At 35.0% G+C, this 21,616-nt stretch overlaps 2 protein-coding genes across 5 annotated transcripts in view; one reads left to right on the top strand and one right to left on the bottom strand.

Moving 5' to 3' along the window:
• Nucleotides 1-2,422, top strand: part of LOC111061195 (AT-rich interactive domain-containing protein 4B) — a 73,829-nt gene extending 71,407 nt beyond the window's left edge. For all 4 annotated transcript variants that reach the window (XM_039427402.1, XM_039427401.1, XM_039427403.1 and 1 more), the window contains one exon: nucleotides 1,263-2,422. In XM_039427402.1, the coding sequence (XP_039283336.1) occupies nucleotides 1,263-1,300 (38 nt within the window). In that variant the 3' untranslated portion in view covers nucleotides 1,301-2,422. The remainder of the gene's footprint in view (nucleotides 1-1,262) is intronic.
• A 15,267-nt stretch (nucleotides 2,423-17,689) lies between these two features.
• On the bottom strand, nucleotides 17,690-20,027 carry LOC120351043. Its single transcript, XM_039426982.1, has 2 exons — nucleotides 18,896-20,027; nucleotides 17,690-17,832 (listed from the first exon to the last, which is right to left on the bottom strand). The coding sequence occupies exons 1-2, from the start codon at nucleotides 20,025-20,027 to the stop codon at nucleotides 17,690-17,692; spliced, it is 1,275 nt and encodes a 424-aa protein (XP_039282916.1).
• Nucleotides 20,028-21,616: the final 1,589 nt, after the last annotated feature.

Here is a 21,616-nt window from a genome sequence, read left to right as displayed (position 1 = left end):
GAACGAAATGTTCACTTACTACAAGATGGTACACTTCACTATCTTACTGACATTCAAGAACGCTTGGTTCCAGTGCTGAAAGCAATTTTCAATCCAACTACTGTACCACTAGCACTCGTTATGACGCAATTTATTCAACAATGATGAAACACATTATCATAATTTCCCACTATCAAACAATTCTAATAAAAACTTGAAGTGTTTTCTTTTAAAACGACACCTAAACCAGCTCTGTACCTTGTTTCATTACACTTATATGAATTTTCAAAGTTTTAAAGTAGGCTAACTTTTAAAACACCCAGTATATTTGCATCGTAGAGTGTAGGAAATAATCATATATGTTTAATTTAAAAATCAGTTTTCTGAATAATATTTTTCTATTGTACAAAGTCTAAATGCCACAAGAGCACAGGAGATCGGCTAGATCTCAATTTGTCCTGCCTACAATTCTAGATGTGCCATATGTGCATAACTTAAAGGTTCTGTTCAGTTATATTATAAAGGTAAAAGGAAGGCTAGGGAGATTGGGTTTTTGCTTTTTGATACTAATATGTTGATATTACTCGAAATATTTTTATAGTGTTATATTATAAACTAACATAATGAAAATTTGAAATACAAGACAAAATGAATGCCACCCAAGAGGACCCAATAGACAGTTTGTACATTGAATTTTGGCAAAAGAAGACGAACCAAACAGTCTAAAAGCACTGGAAAGAGCTATCATCATTCAGTTGCCAACATAGAGGTTGGCAAAACCTAAACATAGAGGTTGGCATTGCTAAATCGTCAGCAAGTTCTTCCGTCCTGAGGTTGCACTAGTTATTAATATTCAATATTTCAAACATTATTTTATCAACAATGATTTAATCACAAATTGAACGTAAAAAACTGTTATTCGAAAAATAACAAAAAATTAACGTTTCTAATGTGACGACATGTTATTTCGTGCTAGTGTTTCGTAACGTACTTCCATACAGAAACGGAAGTTTTCTGTGAAGGTAAGCAATCTGACAGGGATGGGAGGAGAGGGTGAGGCGCTTAATGTGAGGATTTAGAATTAAACAACGTCTCGAAAATGTACAACATTAGCACACAACATGTCACATTATAAACGTGAGTGTTATTTTCACATGAAAGTATCTTTAAATTTGTATCAATTTTATTAGTGAAAAGAAGATTGATTATAAACAGCATAATTATTAATTATGAGCTGTATGAATTGAAAAGGTATGTTTAAAACCTTTTTCAATTTGTTGTAGAAAAATGTTCGAGGCAGCAGGAAGTCCAGTGCTCATGATGACAGCTGATTATGAAGAGCTCAAACTGTAAGAGTCGACCAGAATTGTACTTGAAATTCACATAATTTCACCATTTCATTCATTTTTACGTCAGTTTTAGTGATATTATTGTTAATTTCAGTTTAGTAACGTAGGTAAAAATAATTTTCTTTTAGCGTTTAGATTTTACAAATTATTGAAGTCATGCAGTCAGGCTATGGAATATCAATGTGCATTGCTTTGGAATCTTTTGAGAGGATTTGGTCAATTCAGTGTATTTTTTATTGCTATCTACCTATTAATGATATTCATACTTAACAGAGATGTATCAGATGTATCAGCTGTAATATGTGTATGTGTGTTTGTCCCTGTACATTGTAAAGATGGATTTAACTATTTACTAATTTATTAATTCCACAACTTGTGGAGACATGAGCAATAACCATCGATTAATATTTTCTAACTAGGTTTACTTGATGTAATTACAATATTATTGTCCCAAACAAGATATATTACTAGATGTAATAGATTATTAAATAGAGAGTTATATTTACTATTTAAAAGAATATTATACGAATATATTTATATATTTTTAATATATTTATTATGTAATTTGTAAATAAGACTGCTTTATATCAGTGTTATCATTGTGAAAATTATTTTATGGTTTCTTGTGTGCATCGATTATGTATTATTTACAGTTTGAATCTATGTTTGTTATTTGAATCATGGATGCGACTTAATTAATTTCTTTTCAAATACTTCACAAAATCATTAAAAAATATGAATTATTTATCCACTGATATTAACTGTTTTTATAAGTGTGGATTTTAGATGTATTTTTTATTATAATGTTTTATAATAGTATCAGATGTCACTAACAGTTTTCGAGGCTATTATTATAATGTGTATATTTACAAGTTATATGTAAATACTGTAGTTTACTCATTCAGTTGTCATGTGGAGAAATCTCGCTCAAAGCCTCTTCATTTTGTAACTATAAGAATAGTATCTATTATGGAGTAAGCTGCCCAATGATAAGATTTTTTAAGTCAATGATTATGTTGTCACTGTTGTTTTTTGTTGAAGTTAGATCATGTACATAATAATAAGTGGAATTAAAATTTGAGTTGCTAAAAATATTCCAGTTGTATTTCTACATTCAGTCTCCTAGTTACTGAAAACGTCTCTGAAAATTGAACTTATGATGGACTAATATCGGGTGGATCATGCTTCGCTCTAGCATTTGTAACGAAAGAGGTTATATTTATTTATTTATTCAGTCATGTACAATTATTTTATATGAGAAGGCACAACAGGCCTATGCCCAAAACTGTCCCTTTTCAAATTAATTATACTTCACTCCAAATCTAAATCTAGGTTAAGCTACTATATCTCATTAAAATAAAAATATGAGGCACTTGGAACCAAAGGGATGTAAGTGACATTTTCTAATAATATGTGTTAAATAGCAAAATGCGAAGATGAAACATATATTTTTTGGTGGCAAAAGGATTTCAGTGAACAAAGTGACAGATGCTGCATTCTGGTAGAGAAAAAGAATACTACTCACAGAAATGGCCCATCAGCTGAGTGGAAAAAGGATGCAAGCATGCTTACATCTCTTTGGCTCCAAGCAGGACTCCTATATACCGGACCTGGCCTACAAAAAAAATGGCCGTCTTAGGTGGTGGCTGGCAATGATATTTTAAACGGGAACTGGACAACTGAGATGCTCTCTAAACCTAGCGCCGCAGTGCAGGATGGTTTCTCACAGCTTGGCGTTGTTGTCATTTGAGATTGGTGTCTGGCTTGGAAGTGTTTCGGCCGCATTGCAGGATGACTGTTAACGGTTGCCGGAAGATCAACAGCTGGGTTTTTTCGTTATTTTTCGTGATAGAGAAATTCTGATTGCAGATTCGTTCTCAGCGACCCCAAGTTTAGCCTGAAGGCTCAGAATGTCAACAATGTTTTTAAATTATTAAAAATCATAATGAAAAGTCATAAATATGGTGGTACATCACGTTTCTGGAAACTTTTTACTGGTGACTGGAGCTATTATTGATTATAGGTAACACAAAAATCAAAATAATCGTGAGAAGGAAAACTGCTGATGAACGCGAATAAGACCGCCACTCCATTGTTCTATTGTCTCGGCTGCTTGGCTGAGCCTGGCTGGGGGATCAATATTTGATAATAATATTATTAATTATTTGATAATAACCGACTGGATTGATCTTTCGTCTGTCCGCTAGGCAGAACCACAGAGAAGAAACTATTAATTTGTGATAAAATATACAAGGTGAGTGCATTGTGAATTTTATCAACGAGTACACATCTTCTCCATGAGCGCGTTGTCGACGTTTCTCCTGTTCCCCTAAAGCCTTGTACACACGTCCGTACAGATTCGCGCAAACAATTGTATGTACACATGCCTCGGCATTCACTGTACGTCCTTGTGGACGCGTTCCATTATGCCTTGGCATTCAAAAAGCTATCTGATTTGCAGACGACACGAAGACACGGTAGATGTAAATTTTCCACATCATGACAACAATGGCATCCATTCAAGATTCCAAAATTCTAGCCGGTGTGCTCCCCCTGTTATCTCAGTTATTATTGAAGATATCGACTCAAAATTTTTTTTAAATGAAAGAGGAGGAAAAAATAAAGCGTGCTAGCCTATTTTAATACGATTTAGTTCGACTTTAATATTAGAAATAGCTGTTTCAAAACTAACCTTATTTTGAAGAAAGGACGATTCTAAAGGGGATGTTTCACAGAGACAAGTTCTCACAGAGACAAGTAGTGTTTTTGAACGATATTAGTGTCACAGAGACAAGTTTCACAGGAGCAAGTATTTCTATAAATGGCAGTCTCACAGGAACAAGTTCCCACAGAGACAAGCAGTTTCATAGAGACAAGGTCTCCATCCAAAGTAGTAGCGCTATAAATGGCAGTCTCACAGAAGCAAGTTCTCACTGGAACAAGGTGTTTCACAGAAGCAAGGTCAGTGTCGTAGAGACAAGGTAGCGAATGTAGGAAGAAGTTAGGCGTGTTGCCTACATCTGAACTTGAAGGCACTCCATTTGTTCTAGTAAATTGAATGTCTGCTGTTTTTTAACACGTTGACTGCCATGTGTACAATGTATGTGCCACAGTGAACTTTACCACCATGCCGTGTGTACCAAAAACTGAACACATGACTATCTTATGTGTAAAGCTGCGTGGTATAAAAATGGTCCACATTTCATTGGTTTTCTCCATATGAATCGATAGTCATGGCCTCAGAAAGTAACAAAATGCGCTTAGCCTGTGCTATTAGGTTATGTTTCAATTATTATATGATTTTTAAAGAAAAATTATAATCCATGCTATTTTTTCTTCAAAATTTGGATTTTTTATTTCAGATATTTGTTCTCATTGTTGATATTGAACACTCATTATATTTATAGCCTTATTCTTGTGAATATAATAACATATAATGCATAATTTGGAAGGCATTGACCAATTGCCCTGGCATGACACATGGCATTGTTTTTCTTAAGCAAAATGCAAAATGTTTTACGGTTATGTTGACATTGAATGAAGTTATGTGATTGAATAGTAATATAATTTTGTGTTTTAGTGAACTTATTAACTTATCTGATGTTTTATGTAAAGTTTTTCGTGTAAATAATAGCCTAGAAAAGATGGAATAATTTTGTGTTATAGTGAACTTATTAACTTATCTGATTCTTTATGTAAAGTTTTTTGTGTGAATAATAGCCTAGAAGAGATGGATAATTCAATTACCAATGAAGAACTGTACAGAATATTGAATAACAGTGAAGATGAAGACGAAGATTTCGAATTAGATTATGACAGTGATAATGATCCTGCTTATGAACCTGACAATAGTGCATTTAGTGATTCAGATCATGACATCGAAGTTGAACAAGATGGACATTTGATTGACAATGAACTTTGTGCAGATTCAGATCATGACATGGAAGTTGAACAGGATGAACATTTGATTGTCAATAACAATGAACCTCGTGCAGAAGAAGACAGGGGACAACAGAGGGGTGTTTGGGGCCCTGTGGGTGAGTCAAATCATCTTACGAAATTTGTTTACAACCCAAACAATGAAGATGTAGGTGTAAATAGTGATATGATTGAAACAATGATGAACTGTGAACCAAAAGATTTCCTTGAACTATTTATAGATGATACTGTTATTGATTTGTTGGTGTGTGAAACTAATAGGTATGCCAATGCTCGTAAAGCTAAACCGGGCCTTAAAAAGTATGCTAGGATAAGGAAATGGACAGACACAAACAGGCATGAGATGAAGTGTTTTTTAGGGTTTGTGATGTTTATGGGACTAAATAAAATGCCAACCATAGGACATTATTGGAGGACTAAAGGCAAATTTATATCTGTGCTACCCAAATACTTGTCTCGCAATAGGTTTGAATTGTTGATGTCAAACTTCCACTGTGCTAACAATGATGAAGCTCCAGTAGGTTATCGTTTGCATAAAATCCAGGGTCTGATTGATTTAGTGTCTGAAAATTTCACTCTTGTTATGACCCCAGAAAGAACCATGTGCATAGATGAAAGTATGGTACCTTTCAGAGGGCGAATCATATTTCGCCAATACAACAAATCCAAAGCACATGCTTATGGAATTAAAATCTTCAAGCTATGTGTGAAAGATTGCTACACAATAGCATACAAAATATATGCTGGAAAAGAGGCAACCCCAGGATTAGAAGTCTCTTCAAAAGTGGTATTAGAGTTGAGTGCCCCTTATTTGAACTTTGGAAGGACAATTTATATTGATAACTGGTATACCAGTGTTAAACTAGCTGAAACCCTACCTACTCCAAAATGAAACTCATGTTGTGGGAACATTGAGAAAAAATCGTAAGTTCAATCCCAAAAATGTGATTGATAAAAAATTGAGGAAAGGTGAAGTTGTGGCCCAAAAAAATGATAAGAATGTGGTTGTTTTGAAGTGGAAGGATAGAAGAGAAGTACTCATGCTCAGCACAAAGCATGTTGATGACTTGGTGACAACAGTGAAGAATGGGAAGGAGACTACCAAGCCACAGATTGTAGTAGACTATAATCAAGGAAAGTCTTTTATTGACTTATCGGACCAAATGAGTGCATATCACTCTGGTTGCCTCAGGAAGAGTGTAAAATGGTATGTGAAAATTGCATTCGACCTGCTCATAAACACATCTTGTGTAAATGCATGGTCAATTTACAAGACAGTGACAAAAAAAAATAAATTCAACGGATTTCAAGGAGGCAATCGTCAACAGCTGGCTTGATCAGTGGCTGCAACACAGAGGAGGAATAGCAGAAGAAAATCTTGAACCAATAGCACCTCAAAAATCTACTGCAACCCACAAACTCATAGCAACCACAAGAGGACGCTGCAAAAGCAGCTACAACAATATGACGACTACTTTCGGGAGAGCGGTTGCTGTGAACAAGACAAAAAGAGTTGCATCAAAATGCAACATTTGCAATCAAACGATGTGCAAAGACTGTTTTTTTAAACTGCACAAATCAAACATTTGAATATGCATAGACGTTTCCATATATTTTATTCACTTGATTTTTTCTTTCTTTAATTATTTTCATACATTTTTTTACATTTATCACTTTTTTATATATTTTTTGTTGCATAAAAATACCATAATTATAATATTTGAAGCTATTTTGAGTCTAATTTCTCACTTCATTCACACTACCTAGCAGAATCAATTTTGTGATGGATTTCCAAAATGAATTATGACTTGACTTTATATTTAATTACGTAACAATTATATTTATTATTCATTTGCCTATTTATCTTAATCAATCACTGATTTAAATAAAATACATTCAATTCTGAGGAAGTAACAAATCAAATTCCAATATTATTCTACTATACAATGTGTGGCACAATTTTGGTACACATGGCTTTGGAGTGTACCAATCAGTCTATCAGGCCATGTGCACCAAAAGTGTCCCACACTTTTTTTTTGGTGAAATTGGTGAATTTTATCATTTCAGCAAAATTTGAATGTGAAAGAAGCTAAATTCAAAGGAATAAATTAAGAAATTGAGAAAAAAATGCTGTGGCATGAATGGAAGTGTCATGAAAAATTGCTTGGCAGTCAACGTAATCATGCAGGTATATGATTATGATTAAAGGTTTATCATATAAGATAGGGATGGGTTGGTAACCTATTAGAATCAGATAGAAGATAGATAGAATTATGACGATAACTTAAATAAATAAATTGAGTTCTATGCAAATGTAATATATTTCTACCAAACTCCAAAATAACTATTCCAATATATCTAATAAGTATATACTAGACCTTCAACCCGAAAGGATAAACAATATGAATATGAAATGGAATATACGGTATATAAAAGCCAAATAGCCTACCACTGACCTATTCATCACCGCTTCTTTAAAACCACATGGCCAAAACGGTTTTTCATTATAATTCCTTCTTTCGTGATAAATTGTTTATGCTTTTGTACTCCTGAGCGAAGCTCGGTCCCCGATATTATGAGCTAATCATCGTCTTCTCTTTCCGAGCTGCGGTCTCGAATTGTAAATTCAAATTGATATAATATTAACTTCAGGCAGTCACAGAGTAAAGCTGCGTTAACACCAATAGATTCTATGGATTCCTTATAGATTCTATTAGATTGAACATAACTTATCATACACATGATGAACATATGTTTTTTCAAGTGCCGTTCAATCTATAAGAATCTGTGAGGATTAAGTTATTAACATTTTGTTAATAGCTTTGGTGTAAACGCAGCTTCAGATACCAAGATTCATCATGGCGTTCCGAGTTACGGATAATAATGTCAATGAAGAACTTCATTTTCGTCATGAAATCTTTCCCATAAAAATTTTAACAGATTGTTGTTCTACAAGCGTTTCTACATGTTACAAAATGAAAATCCCAGTGAAAAACCAAAAGTGCCACTTGATAATTCCCAAATCATCTTTTTAATCGTAGCTCTGATTCAACTGAGCAATGACTTTCTGAACTTACTGAGTTAATAAAGTAACATTTAAAATTAGCATAAGCGCAATGGGACTTGGGATTCCATCATTTCAGTATAAGTATTATATATATTCATTTTTACATGATTGAAGTAGTGCAACATTTAGATTAGCACACCAATAGATTTTATTTGTAACGAAGTAAGTTCATTACTTTCATATCAAAGTTCTACTTTTTCCATTATGATAATATAGTATATTTACGACTACTGCAAAACGATGTCTGGTAGCCCTGGTAATGTAATGGAATGTGATCGTATGGTTGATTGGAAGTCTCCAACCAGCCTGATCAGATTTCTTAGTGGGGCTATTGGCAAACATTTTAAAAAAGCCCTGATATTATAACAATGACTTTATTCCTAGTAGATAGCATTTCTAGTAGATGGCTGAATATTTTCGTTACCACATTGCAAAGGATGTTCAGTGAGGTCTACTGTTATCTGGACTACCAGAGTATTGTAACTCCTAATGTCAGATTGAGTAAGAGCTTGAAATTTATTCCTATTTAGTGTACTCCATGTTTCATAATCTGCCACTATCTTATATTAGAAGAAACTTGCTTCTAAATAAATTGAAAAACGCAGTAAATCTAATTCTGAATGAAAATGCTTATTATTCCGTAAATTGATTTTCAAATTGTTGAAAATGTGATATTCAGTGATGTGAGTTTATGAATAGTTTGTTTTTTTTTCAATGTATGATTTAATTTATTCAATTGTACTGGGTGATGATAATTATGACTTGATAAGACTGATTTGATGAATGATTACACTATTCATAAGATGTTATGAATTGAATTGCTCATTTGTTGTATAACAGACTATAAGCTGAATTCTTTAGACAAGGCCTAATCGCCCAATCTACATCCAAATTGTTTTTATTTATCGGTCAATATATTTCTTATTTCTAGACGCCAACTAAGAAAGGGGTTTCAATTTTCGTAGAATACGCACGTAATTAAAATGTACGTTTTTCAAAAAATGTGATTTCAAATTCAAATTTCGTCTCTCACACACATATACGAGAATTTAGAATAATTAATGAGAAAGTGGCCTGGAATAAGGTTTATGATTTTTGTTCTTCTGTATTTATACTAAGTGACGTATTTATTAGTGATAGCTCTTAAACGGCAGGCTTATTATCAAATAACGAGTTTAGACCACCGGGAAAATGGGATTTATATTTTATTACTTTCCTTGCCTTATTACCATAGGTAAGGAAAGTATTGCTTTCCGAAAAAAATAAAGCTACCCCAATTTCTAAATTTCTATACGTTTCAAGGTCCCCTGAGTCCAAAAAAGTGGTTTTTGGGTATTGGTCTGTGTGTGTCTGTGTGTGTGTGTGTGTGTGTGGGATGATCCCACACACATGCACTCGTTCACTCTCTTCCATTACGGTATCGACAGACGACAAAATTTGCAGCATTTTTCCAAGAGCATATTTATCCTTTCAATGTCCTTCAGCTAGTTATCCAAGGGTTGAGACCTAGTGCAATCGAATCTTCATATCATAAACCTACTTTGTTCCAAATTTCGTGAATATCGTTAGAGCCGTTTTCGAGATCCGTTGAACATAAATATTTATACCCATATAACCATATTATAGCCACATAACCAGATAACCACATAACCATATAAACAGAACCATATATATATATATATATATATATATAATATATATATATATATATATATACATATATACAGAAATTGCTCGCTTAATATTATAGGATAAATTCATTAGCATTTGAATAATTGCAATATCTCAGTAATTTCCAGATGGCTATTGAAACATTGATCTAACTAGTGCATGATATTAGCGTCAAAGACCGAAATCTGCGTTTCAGTTCATTATCATGTGTGAGAGAGAGAGATTGATTGATTGATTGATTATATGCCTTTATTAGGGCGGAATTAGGACTCCTGGTCCTCTCTGCCACACAACCCTTTACAAAAGAAGAAAAATTTACATAAGAACAGAAAAAAATAGATTACATATTATGTAATAAGATTACATAAGATTAAAATATAAGTAAATAAAACTATTAATCAAAATACAATAACATATAATAAAAGAGAATTTTAAACTTTATTTATTTATACAATTGGAAACAATATTTCAAATTCCACTAGATAAATCTATAGGAAAACCTATCAGAAATGAGGATATAATCAAGTTGCCATTCACTCACACATGCACACAAAACAACCCTAAAAATAAAGATTTTACAAAGTATAATAATTATCAAAACAATATATTAAAATGAAATATTTTTGTATCTGTAGTTGCATAAAAGGTGGAAATGAGTTAAATTCATGTAGATTGATACAATGTAAATAGACAATAAAAATAAAGCTGAACCCGACCCAAGCCTAATCTGCGCCACCAGATCCCAGCCAATTCAATACTGCCGCGCCAAACAGAGCTCGATCGCCAATACTCTTCACAGTTGGAGGCAACAGATTCCAGATCCGACAAGCTGATACATGGAATGATTTATTATACATAGATGTTGTATGATTTGGAATAACCAATAGTTGGGAGCCCTGCCTGGTACCTCTCACACTACTATCTCCAATAAAAACAAATTTATGTGCCAAATAACCTGGGGTTTTTACATGCAAAAGGTCATGAAGCAGCATCAGAATGTGATACTCCCTCATTTTCTTGAGTTTTGGCACATGTAGTTGCTGGAAAAATGGGGTGATATGATCATCTCTTCTTAGATTGAAGATGAACCGGATGCAATAGTTCTGAGCCCTCTGCAGTCGCTCAGACAAGGCCAGTCATGTCATTGATCACAATGTCACCGTAAGAGAAGTTTGGGAAAATTAATGACTTAACCAGCATCACTTTCACATGAAGCGGAATGAAGTCACTAATTTTCTTAAGCGAGTGGATGCAAATACCTTATTACAGGTGGTGTTGATTTGTTTCGTCCAGTCGAGTGTTTTGTCTATTGTCAGTCCCAGATTTGTAACAAAGTCACTGTAATTCAAATTTATGTCGTTTATTTTGATGTATGGTCCATTATCAAAGTTGAAACCTCGGCGAGTCATGAGTTTAGTGTAGCCAATAATTATTGCCTTGGATTTCGTTTCATTAATTCTAAGTCCATGTTTCAAAGTCCAGTCCGTAAGAGTCTCAAGTTCACTATTCATATTGTCAACTGTAGCAGTAAAGTCGTTCAAGTCAAAGTGGATGTACAATTGCAGGTCATCGGCATATAGGTGCTGTTTGGAGAATCTGAAGATAGAGAGAGAGAGAGAGAGCCCGAAGGAAAGGGTATGTTTGAGAGGGTGATGTGGTTGAGTGGGAGTGAGAGATTTCGATATATTATAATTATTATGCTGTATGGTGGGTGAGGAATCATAGTGTGTCCCTTATGCGACACTCATAGGTATATATAATATATAGGCTATATATATATATATATATATATATAGTACTAAAACCATATCCATCGATTTTGGAAGCGGCATGTCTCCCCATCTTCTCAATCTTTTGAAACAGCATCTATTGTCTAAGGGTAGTAAAAGAAGTTTTCTGCATTCCATAACAACAATCTGCAGACTGACGTCTCGGGTATTAGAATACAACGGCCTTGCCGTTCTTGTTCTTGGTACCTTATACAACCTTATACAAAAGGGACCCCATGATACAAAAAGAAATCAGTTGCCGGACAAAGCTAGCGGAAGAAGAAGAAGAAGACGACGACAGGTGGAGAAGAAGAACAAGCGAGAAGTCGAAGAAGATAATGGAAGAAGGAGACAGAAGAAGAAGAAGAAGAAGAAGAAGAAGAAGAAGAAGAAAAAGAAAAAGAAAAAGGTGAAAAATAATAATAAGAAAAGATATAGATAGGAGAAGATTATAACCGTTGATTACACTATTGTATCTGACCACTCTTTTGACGAATTGAAAACTTATAAATTACTGGTGGTACTCTCATACAGTAACAGTCAGGGTTGTATTCAAATCCCGTTGGATAACATCTTTCCAATATTGTTTCATTTATCTAGAAGTATATAATCTGTTCTTTCTTACATTGATATCAATAGTTAATTTTGCACATTTTTAATACATTGTATAAGTTAATTTTACTGCAGTATCAGAATTTGTCCTTAACCTGAACAATTAAAAGTCACATTGAAATAGTTATTTTGGAGTTTGGTAGAGATACATTTACATGGAACTCAATTTATTCATTAAAGGCTATCTACATAATTCTAATAGGTTCTGATAATCCATAATGATAAAATAGGTGTTGAATGAATAAATGAAGCCTAACAACTTGAAATATATTGTTCTAATTATTTAAGATTAAATTGATTCTACCTCGTTGCTAGTCAGCTTCACATTTGTACATGTATCATTGTATTGACTTATTAAAAATTTGATGATTCTGGTGAAACAACATTTCAATCCTGGACTAGTAGTTCTGTCAACAGTAGACCTCGCTCAGTTATAAAACACAGCCTTGTCTCATACTGTCCATGAGAGTAAATCCTGTCTGTATGTCGTGTCGGCAAGATGTCGGTGTGGAAAAGGCTAATGGCTGTTGGGGTTAGTGTATCAAAAATATGCTAACATCAAAAGCTAATCTCCTTTAACACACTGGCAACAGGTCAGCCCGAGTTGAAAGCAGAGAAAGGTCGAGAGAAAATACTATGTTTACTTTCCGTTATTAATTGCATGCAATGAATAGTCAACACGACAGCTGATTTTTTGATTTTTTACTAAGTTACATTGAGATATTAACCTTCTAGTCGTGACCCTGGGTCCAAGGGACCATGCAATCCTTTTTCTAGTTATAATTTTGCTTCCGTTCACTTTACTGTATATTGTGACCCATGTAATTCATGTTAGTAGACACTTAAACTTGATGTAGAGTGTTAGTGCTCTGTGACTTGTTGTTTTCGTGAAATGATGCTTTTGGGTCCCTGGGACCCAAGGGTCACGACTAACGTAACTTTTTTTTATTTTTTTCAAATGAACAGTTTCATGCAATAGTGATTGGATTCAAGCAGTCAACATGTACATTTTGAACAGAGACCTCTAGATCTCTATTTCAATGACATTAGTGATGATGAGAATAAATTCATAGTTCAAGATATACTGGCCCTGAGTAGGATGATAGTGAAACCTATGAACTTCAAGTGGTACTAAACCTCCCCTAAAAGTAAACTTTATATGACCTTATATATTTTTCATGTTTCTAGTGGAGTTTCATGTTTCTAGTAGAGTTTCATGTTTCTAGTAGAGTCTCATGTAGGTTTCAGGATTTATAGTAGTATTCATCACCATGTGCGTAGATCCTGGGGGGACACGGGGGACGCGCCCCCCCCCCCCCCAATATTCTATGGTATAGGCTATGTCCCCCGGAAATTTTTCTCCAAGTTTTTAATCATGATAACACATTTCTATAAGTTCAATTTTTCGCAAAGAATTTAGTATGATCTTTTCATTTAAGGAGTTCATCTATTATGTTACGATTGTTACCTAAGTATTTTGTATCTGAAACCCTCTTCAAACGAGGACAGTTACAAGAGTTACAATCAGAAAGATTCAAGACTTCGTTTTGAAAAATGTAATTACTCATGAAAATTCATGTTGATCTTTGTAACACAGTTTTAGCTATTAAGTAATATAAACATACATCTTTGTATGTTTTGTGAGTAGAGAACTTTTTTATGGTTATTTTGCTATCCTGCTTTGGTTGGTAATCAAAACAAACAATACAACTAATGTTGTTTTTTTGTGAATAATTATTTGTATTTAGTAGAACTTAAAACCATTAACTCGGATTTTTTTATTTACCCACTAATTTACCACTGCCAAATAAGAGGATTTAAAACGGATTTGAAGTGGAAAATGATCATTTTAATAAGCTATTTTTCAAAAAAATCTTCGCTGGGGGGCACCCCCGAGACCCCCCTCGACTGGGGGGCAGGCCCCCCAGGCACCCTAGTACGTCCCCTCCAATGTCGAACAGCTATCTACGCCAATGTTCATCACTTTAATGTCATAAGTTTTGCAAATATTGTGCAACATGAACTTGAGGGTAGGGTAAAAACTACCCTAAGAGTGGACTATGACATTCCAATTTTTCTCCCAACTTTCTTGTAGTGTTGCATGTGAGATCCATAATTGTATTCATCACTATCATTTTTTGTTCACTTTATATAAAATAATAACTGAACGTTTTTTTCCACCACACTAAAAATGCAAGGTTTTATGAATTTATTTTTAAAATTATAATAAAGATAGATTTCTGCTTTACATTAGTGCTCGTTGTGTTCATCAATAACCCTTGGACATATTAGAATCATGGAATAACATTATATCTTGAAATATATTGTGATATTCAATATGAAAGAAGCGGGTCCCTGGGACCCAGGGTCACGACTAACGTCGGGAAAAAATAGGGTCAGGACTAGAAGGTTAACCCTTATTGCATGCAATTAAAAATCCACTCGACAGCTGATTTATGATGAATGACTCTATTCTGATTTTTACTGTAATATTGGCGTTTGAAGGAGACTTTACCTATTGTATTAACCTTAAAATGCAAAATCTCCAAAAAAACCTTGTATATACGTCGAGGCACAATTTAAAAAGAAATATACCAGTCAAATTTCATGGTAATCTATTGCTGTGTTTCGCCGTTATTGCGGAACATATAAACATAAAGAGAAATGCAAAGCCGTCGACTTGAATCTTAGAACTCACTTCGCTCGGTCAATAAATCGAAATTTTAAGAAACCACAAATATCCTGGATGAAAAGGGGAATCAATTGTTATGTAGATTTGAATCTGAATGTCTAGGATCCACCAAACAGTCTACTAAATTCATCATTTTTTCTCCACAGGAGAAACGTTTAAAGCTGGCATCAAATGATGTCACCACATTATTAAATAATGTGTGTGAAATAATTATTAAATTTACATATGTAAATTATATATTTATATATGTATGTCACGTGGATTGAAGGAGCATTTTTTGTCATGTTGATTGTTGATTGAAGGAAGATTCTATTTTACTATTTAAATAAATCATAATGTAATTCACTTATCCACTACGAGATTTACATAGTGATAATAAGTACGAAATAAAATGTATAGCAAACACTTCAGTTGCTATGTAGGCCTACTGTATTGTATTCTTTAGTGTCTCATTTTTTACTAAAGTGATGAAGTATCAGAAAATACTATTATTCAGCATTGTTATGTATTATTTTCAATGTCATTTTTTCCTCTTTCTTTTCAATAATTTAAAATTTATTATTATTTTAAATAAGTAGTCAACTCAACTATTGTTTGTTTTTAATCATATTATTTGTATTATTTTTTTGTATTGTTATAATACTTGATAGAGAGTTGAGTGTAAGAGAGGGTCGACTGCGCCCTAACTTCGCTCTCTAAGAGAAATAAAGCCAGTCATTCTATTCTATTCATGTCACCATAATATATATGTATATATATTAGAAAACAGATGACATCCAATTTATTAGAACAAATGGAATGCCTTCATCTTCATGTATAGGCAACACACCACACCAACCTTGTTCCTGTGAGACTGACCTTGTCTCTGTGACACTCCACTTGTTCGAATGGGACTCTACCCCTCTTCTTGTTCAACTGACACTACTTGTTCCAGCGAGACTGACCTTGTCTCTGTGAGACTCACCTTGTCTCTATGGGAACTTGTTCCTGTGAGACTGCCATTTATAAAAATACTTGTTCGTATGAAACTTGTCTCTGTGACACTAATATCGTTCAAAAACACTACTTGTCTCTGTGATACGGACCCATTCTAAATATATTATTATCTCAACTATTTTTGAAGGTATCAACTCAATTTTTTTTTCTGATGAAAGAAGAAGGAAAAATAGGTGTTGCTTCTATGAATTTTATTTTGAAAGACTAATTAAAACATTAAAAAAACAGTTTGAATTTCTGAAGTGAGACTCAACAATGAAGAATGAGGTTATGTAAACAATGATGAATGAACTGTGATTAGTGGAGCCAATAGCACAGCTGACTCATATATGGCCGAATTAAAGATTTCAAAATAAGCGATTGCTCGAATGAATGTTCCCATCAATTCAACTTCTTCGAAAGTGATTGAAGAGGTAACTGCAGGCAAGCATGGACATTGGAATACAATATAATTGATTAATCGATGAATTAAATAGAAATTAGATATTATTCTTGGGAGTTTTTCATTAAATTAACATTAAGTTTCTAAAGCTGACCCTGAAACAAAACAGAAATTGGTAATTTTTGGTTTATGTGACTAACAATTGTATCTCACAATATTGTATTGCACAATCAATTGTATCTCAACTATTTTTGAAGATATCAATCAATTTTTTTTTAATTGAAGAGGAAGAAAAAATAGGTGTCGGTAATATAAATTTTATCCTAAAATACTAATTTAAACATTAAAAAAACAATTAGGTTCTGGTCAATTTATGACAGGTTCAGGTCATTTACATTTATAGAAATTAAGATGATTGAATAGAACAATTGAACATTGAGATAGGATTCAAGAGTTGAGGTGAAGAGTTTTTTCAAAAGTAGAGACTCTTGGAGTATGGAAAGAACTATAATGTTAAGAACTAGGAGTTGAAGAAGTGGTGAACAATGTACAAACCTTTACTTTTGATCACATTTTCTTATAACAATGATAAATTTTAATTGAATGAACTTGTTATATATATTTGAACTACCGCCTATACAGAGTAGCCAACATAAAATATTGCACAGAAATGAAGAAAACACTGATTCAATTTATTACCAACAACATTTATTATACATGAATATGATATGATTATTACAAACATTTGCATTATAATCTAGATTATTATCTATTGTACATTTCTACACTACAACATTCAAAAAGATCAGACAGGCATTGTATACACTGTACAAATTTATGAATAAAGAAATTATGATATGATATGATATGATATGATATTGAATTTGAAACACAAAGACAGACACATTCATAAGGCACTGTTCACCTGTTCTAGTATTTTCTATTCTGTATTGTATCGATTTATTCTGTATTTCTTTATTCATTCTGTATTTCTTTATTTATTCTGTATTCGATTTAACAATATGAAGTGTTCAATAAAGATCATTGAAATAATTCTACTGAGAGTTATTATTCTTTCAAAAATACCCAACAGAACTCTTGAATCAAGTCAAATAATAATTCATCATCATCATCATCAGTGGTGCTACAACCCGCTACAGGTCTTGGCCTCCTCCAGTATTCGCCTCCATTCATCTCTGTCTTCCGCCCTCACTTTCCAACCTCTGGCTCCAATCACTTGTGCGTCCTTGTCAACACCGTCCATCCAGCGCAGTCTCGGCCTTCCTGGTCTTCGCCTCCCTTCCATCCTGTACAGCATGAGCCTCCTTGGTGGGTATGTCTCATCTGCCCGAATAAGGTGGCCAGCCTATCACAGTCTACCAATTTTGATAATTTTGACCACATCAGGTTCACGATATACTTGGTAGAGCTCCTCATTCTTCCTCCTCCGCCAGGTCTCATCCACTTTTATTCCACCACAGATGCTTCGCAGTACCCTTCTCTCAAAAACTTTGAGTTGGCTCTCGTCTTTTTTGGACAGTGTCCATGTTTCACTGCCATACATGAGTACTGGCAGGATTAGCGAGCAATAAATTTTAAACTTTGTGGCTCTGCTCAGCACTTTGTTTTTTATATACTTGGAGAGACCATAGAAGCATCTGTTGGAGAGGAGAATTCTCCTTTCCACCTCCTTTGTTGTTTCGTTTTTACCATCGACGAGGGAGCCCAGGTATACAAAATCATCTTTAACCTCAAAACAGTTATCATCCATCTGAAGCCTCTACCCGATGTTGTGGTTCGTTGATGTGATCATGATCTTTGTTTTGTTTTCATTTATGTGAAGGCCCATTTGCAATGCTGCATTTTTAATATTTTTAAAGGCTTCCTTCATATCATTCACCGATCTTCCAATGATATCAATGTTGTCTGCGTATGCGAGAATTTGGGTTGATTTATAAAAAATATTCCCTTCAGTGTTGACTTTTGACTCACGAATGACTTTTTCTAAAGCTATATTAAATAACAAACATGAAAGAGCATCTCCTTGTCTCAGCCCTGCCTCCATCTCAAAAGGCTCTGACATATGGCTTTGTATCTTCACCTGGCATACAACTTTAGACAAGGATGCTTTTGTAAGGTTGATGAGCTTCCTTGGGAATTGAAATTCCTCCATGGCTTCGAATAGCCTTACTCTCAGGATACTGTCATAGGCCGCAGTGAAATCCAAGAAGAGGTGGGAGGTTCCTATTTTGTATTCATGAGCCTTCTCTAGTATCTGTCACAACAAGAATATTTGATCTATTGTAGAGCATCCGGAGCGGAATCCTGTCTGATACTTCCCTACACACCTTTCCACTAATGGTTTGAGCCTAGCAAACAGAATGTTTGAAAATACTTTGTACCCAGTGTTGAGAAGGGTTATGCCCCTATAATTCTTACATTCCATTTGATCCCCTTTTTTATGTATCGGGCAGATAAGTCCTACTGTCCAGTCCTCAGGCATCCGCTCTGTCACCCACACCTTATGGATCACTTTTTGCAGTTGTTCAGCAAGGTGATCTCCAGCATCTTTCAGAAGTTCTGCTGGGATTCCATCTTCTCCTGGTGCCTTGTTTCTATTCAACTTCTCCACTGCCAATTGGACCTCCCGCACCAGCCTTTCCAGTGGAATTTCAGGATGGTACAGTTCTTCAAAGTGCTCCTTCCATCTTCGCAAAACTTTCCCCGGCTCACTCAGCAGTTCACCATCCTTTGCTCTGCACAAAGTTGTTCTTGGCATGAAACCCTTTCTTCCTATATTAACTTTGTTGTAAAACTTTCTTGTCTCATTCCTATCTCTTGCAGCTTCTAGGATCTCCAGCTCTTTCTTCTTCCATTCTTTCTTCTTTTTCTTATGTATCCTCTTTTCAGCTCTTCTCATAGCTCTATACTGTTCGGCTGTACTCCTTGTCCCTCGGCTCTGCTGCATCTTCTTATAGGCTGTGTTCTTTTTGTTTGTTGCCTTTTGGCATTTGTAGTCAAACCATGTTTTGGTCTGTTCTTGCCTTTCCACTCCCATAACATCTTCTGCAATCCTTTCCAGTTCATCCCTTAGGCTTCTCCACATCCCAGATAGATCTTCACCCTCTTCAACTCGCAGATTATTCCAGACACAGTCTTTGAATTTCTGAGAAGAGTCCTCTTTCAAGGCACCAACATTGAACTTCTTGCGTCTGGCTTCCTCTATATTTTTAACTTTGGAGATCCGTGCTCGGAGCGTGGCTCCAACAAGGTAGTGGTCCGAATCTATATTTGCTCCTCTGAAGGTCCTTACATCCATAACATTAGAACGATGCCGGCCATCTATCATCACATAATCAATTTGATTATATGTAGCCATATCCGGGGAGACCCATGTTTCCTCATGGATATTTTTCCTGGGAAAGGATGTGCTGCTTATCACCATTCCTTTAGATGCAGCGAAGTTGATAAGTCTTATTCCGTTCAGATTGGATTCATTATGTAGGCTGTGAGAACCCGCTTGCTGTTTGTAGATTTCTTCCCATCCTATTTTAGCATTCATATCTCCCATTAGAACTTTAATGTCATGTTTTGGGCATGCGTTATATGCTCTCTCAAGATCTCCATAAAATGTATCCTCCTCTTCATCAGGCTTTCCTTCAGTAGGTGCATGGCAGTTGATTATTGATAGATTGAAAAACCTTCCTCTGACTCATAACACTCCGATTCGTTCATTTATTGCCTTAAAATCAATCACTAACTGCCTGATATGCTTCATAACTAGGAAGCCCACACCAAAACAGTGTTTAGTCCTGTGGCAGCTGTAGTAGAAGTCTGGGTTTCTGTATATGTGGTGTGTATAACACCGTCTCCTGTCCATCTTACTTCTTGGATTGCAGCTATGTCTGCTTTGTAGGCTGTTAATGTGTCTGTAAGCTGCTGCAGTGCTCTGTTTCTGAATAGGGTACGCACATTCCATGTAAATAGTCTTAAATCATTTTTCCGTTTTCCAAAGCCAGTTTGTTTCCGTTTTTTAATCCTTAAATCCTGTCCAATCCGAGGCTCATTCTGAGTTTCCATAACGTTGACAGTTTTACTGGAAGGGTTGTTGGCCCTTCGCAAACCCTCCTCCTTTCCCCCTAAAAGTGGGACCCCAGGCTTGGGACCGGCAGTGGCAGAGTTAGTCAAATAATTACTGAGCAAGTATGACCAAAGCTTACTGAGCCTGGGCCAAGACCAAATCTCTCCTAAACTAAGCTTTTTCTAATCTGAGATTTTCCTAACCAAAGCTTTTCCTAAAATTAGCTTCACCTAACTTGAGTTTTCCCTAACCTAAAGCTTTTCCCAACCTAAGCTTTCACTAACCAAAGCTTTCCCTAACCAAAGCTTTTCCTAACCTAAGCTTTACCTAACCTTAGCTTCTTCTAACCTAAGCTTTCCCTAACACTTGACTTTTTCCTGACCTAAGCTTATCCCAACCTAAGCTTCTCCTAACCTTTGCTTCTCCTAACCTAAGTTTCTTCTAACTCAAAGCTTTCCCTAGCCTAAAGCTTTTCCTAATCTAAGCTTTCACTAACCAAAGCTTTCCCTAACCCAAGCTTTTCCTAACCTAAGTTTCACCTAACCTTAGCTTCACCTAACCTAAGTTTCTCCTAACTCAAAGCTTTTCCTCACCTAAGCTTTCACTAACCAAAGCTTTTCCTAACCTAAGCTTTACTCAACCTTAGATTCTCCCAACCTTAGCTTCTCCTAACCTAAGCTTTCCTAACCAAAGCTTTTCCCAACCTAAGCTTATTCCTCACCCAAGCTTTTCTCAACCTAAGCTTTTCCTAACCAAAGCTTTTCCTAACTTTAGCTTCTCCTAACCTGAGCTTTTCCCAACCTTATCTTTTCCTAACATAGGCTTTCCCAAACCTTAGATTTTCCCAACCTTAGCTTTTCCTAACCAATTTTTCCCCAACCTAAGCTTTCCCTAACTTGTGATTTTTTTAACCTAATCATTTCCCAATCGAAGCTTTCCCCAACCAAAGCTTTTCCTAACCTAAGCTTTCACAAACCAAAGCTTTCCCTAACCAAAGCTTTTTCTAACCTAATTTTTTCCCAACCCAACAGTTTCCTAACCTAAGTTTCTCCTAACCTAAGCTTTTCCCAACCTAAGCT

This window comes from Nilaparvata lugens, chromosome 4, assembly GCF_014356525.2.
Source record: "Nilaparvata lugens isolate BPH chromosome 4, ASM1435652v1, whole genome shotgun sequence".
Lineage (NCBI taxonomy): Eukaryota > Metazoa > Arthropoda > Insecta > Hemiptera > Delphacidae > Nilaparvata > Nilaparvata lugens.
This window is presented reverse-complemented; position numbering and strand designations above follow the sequence as displayed.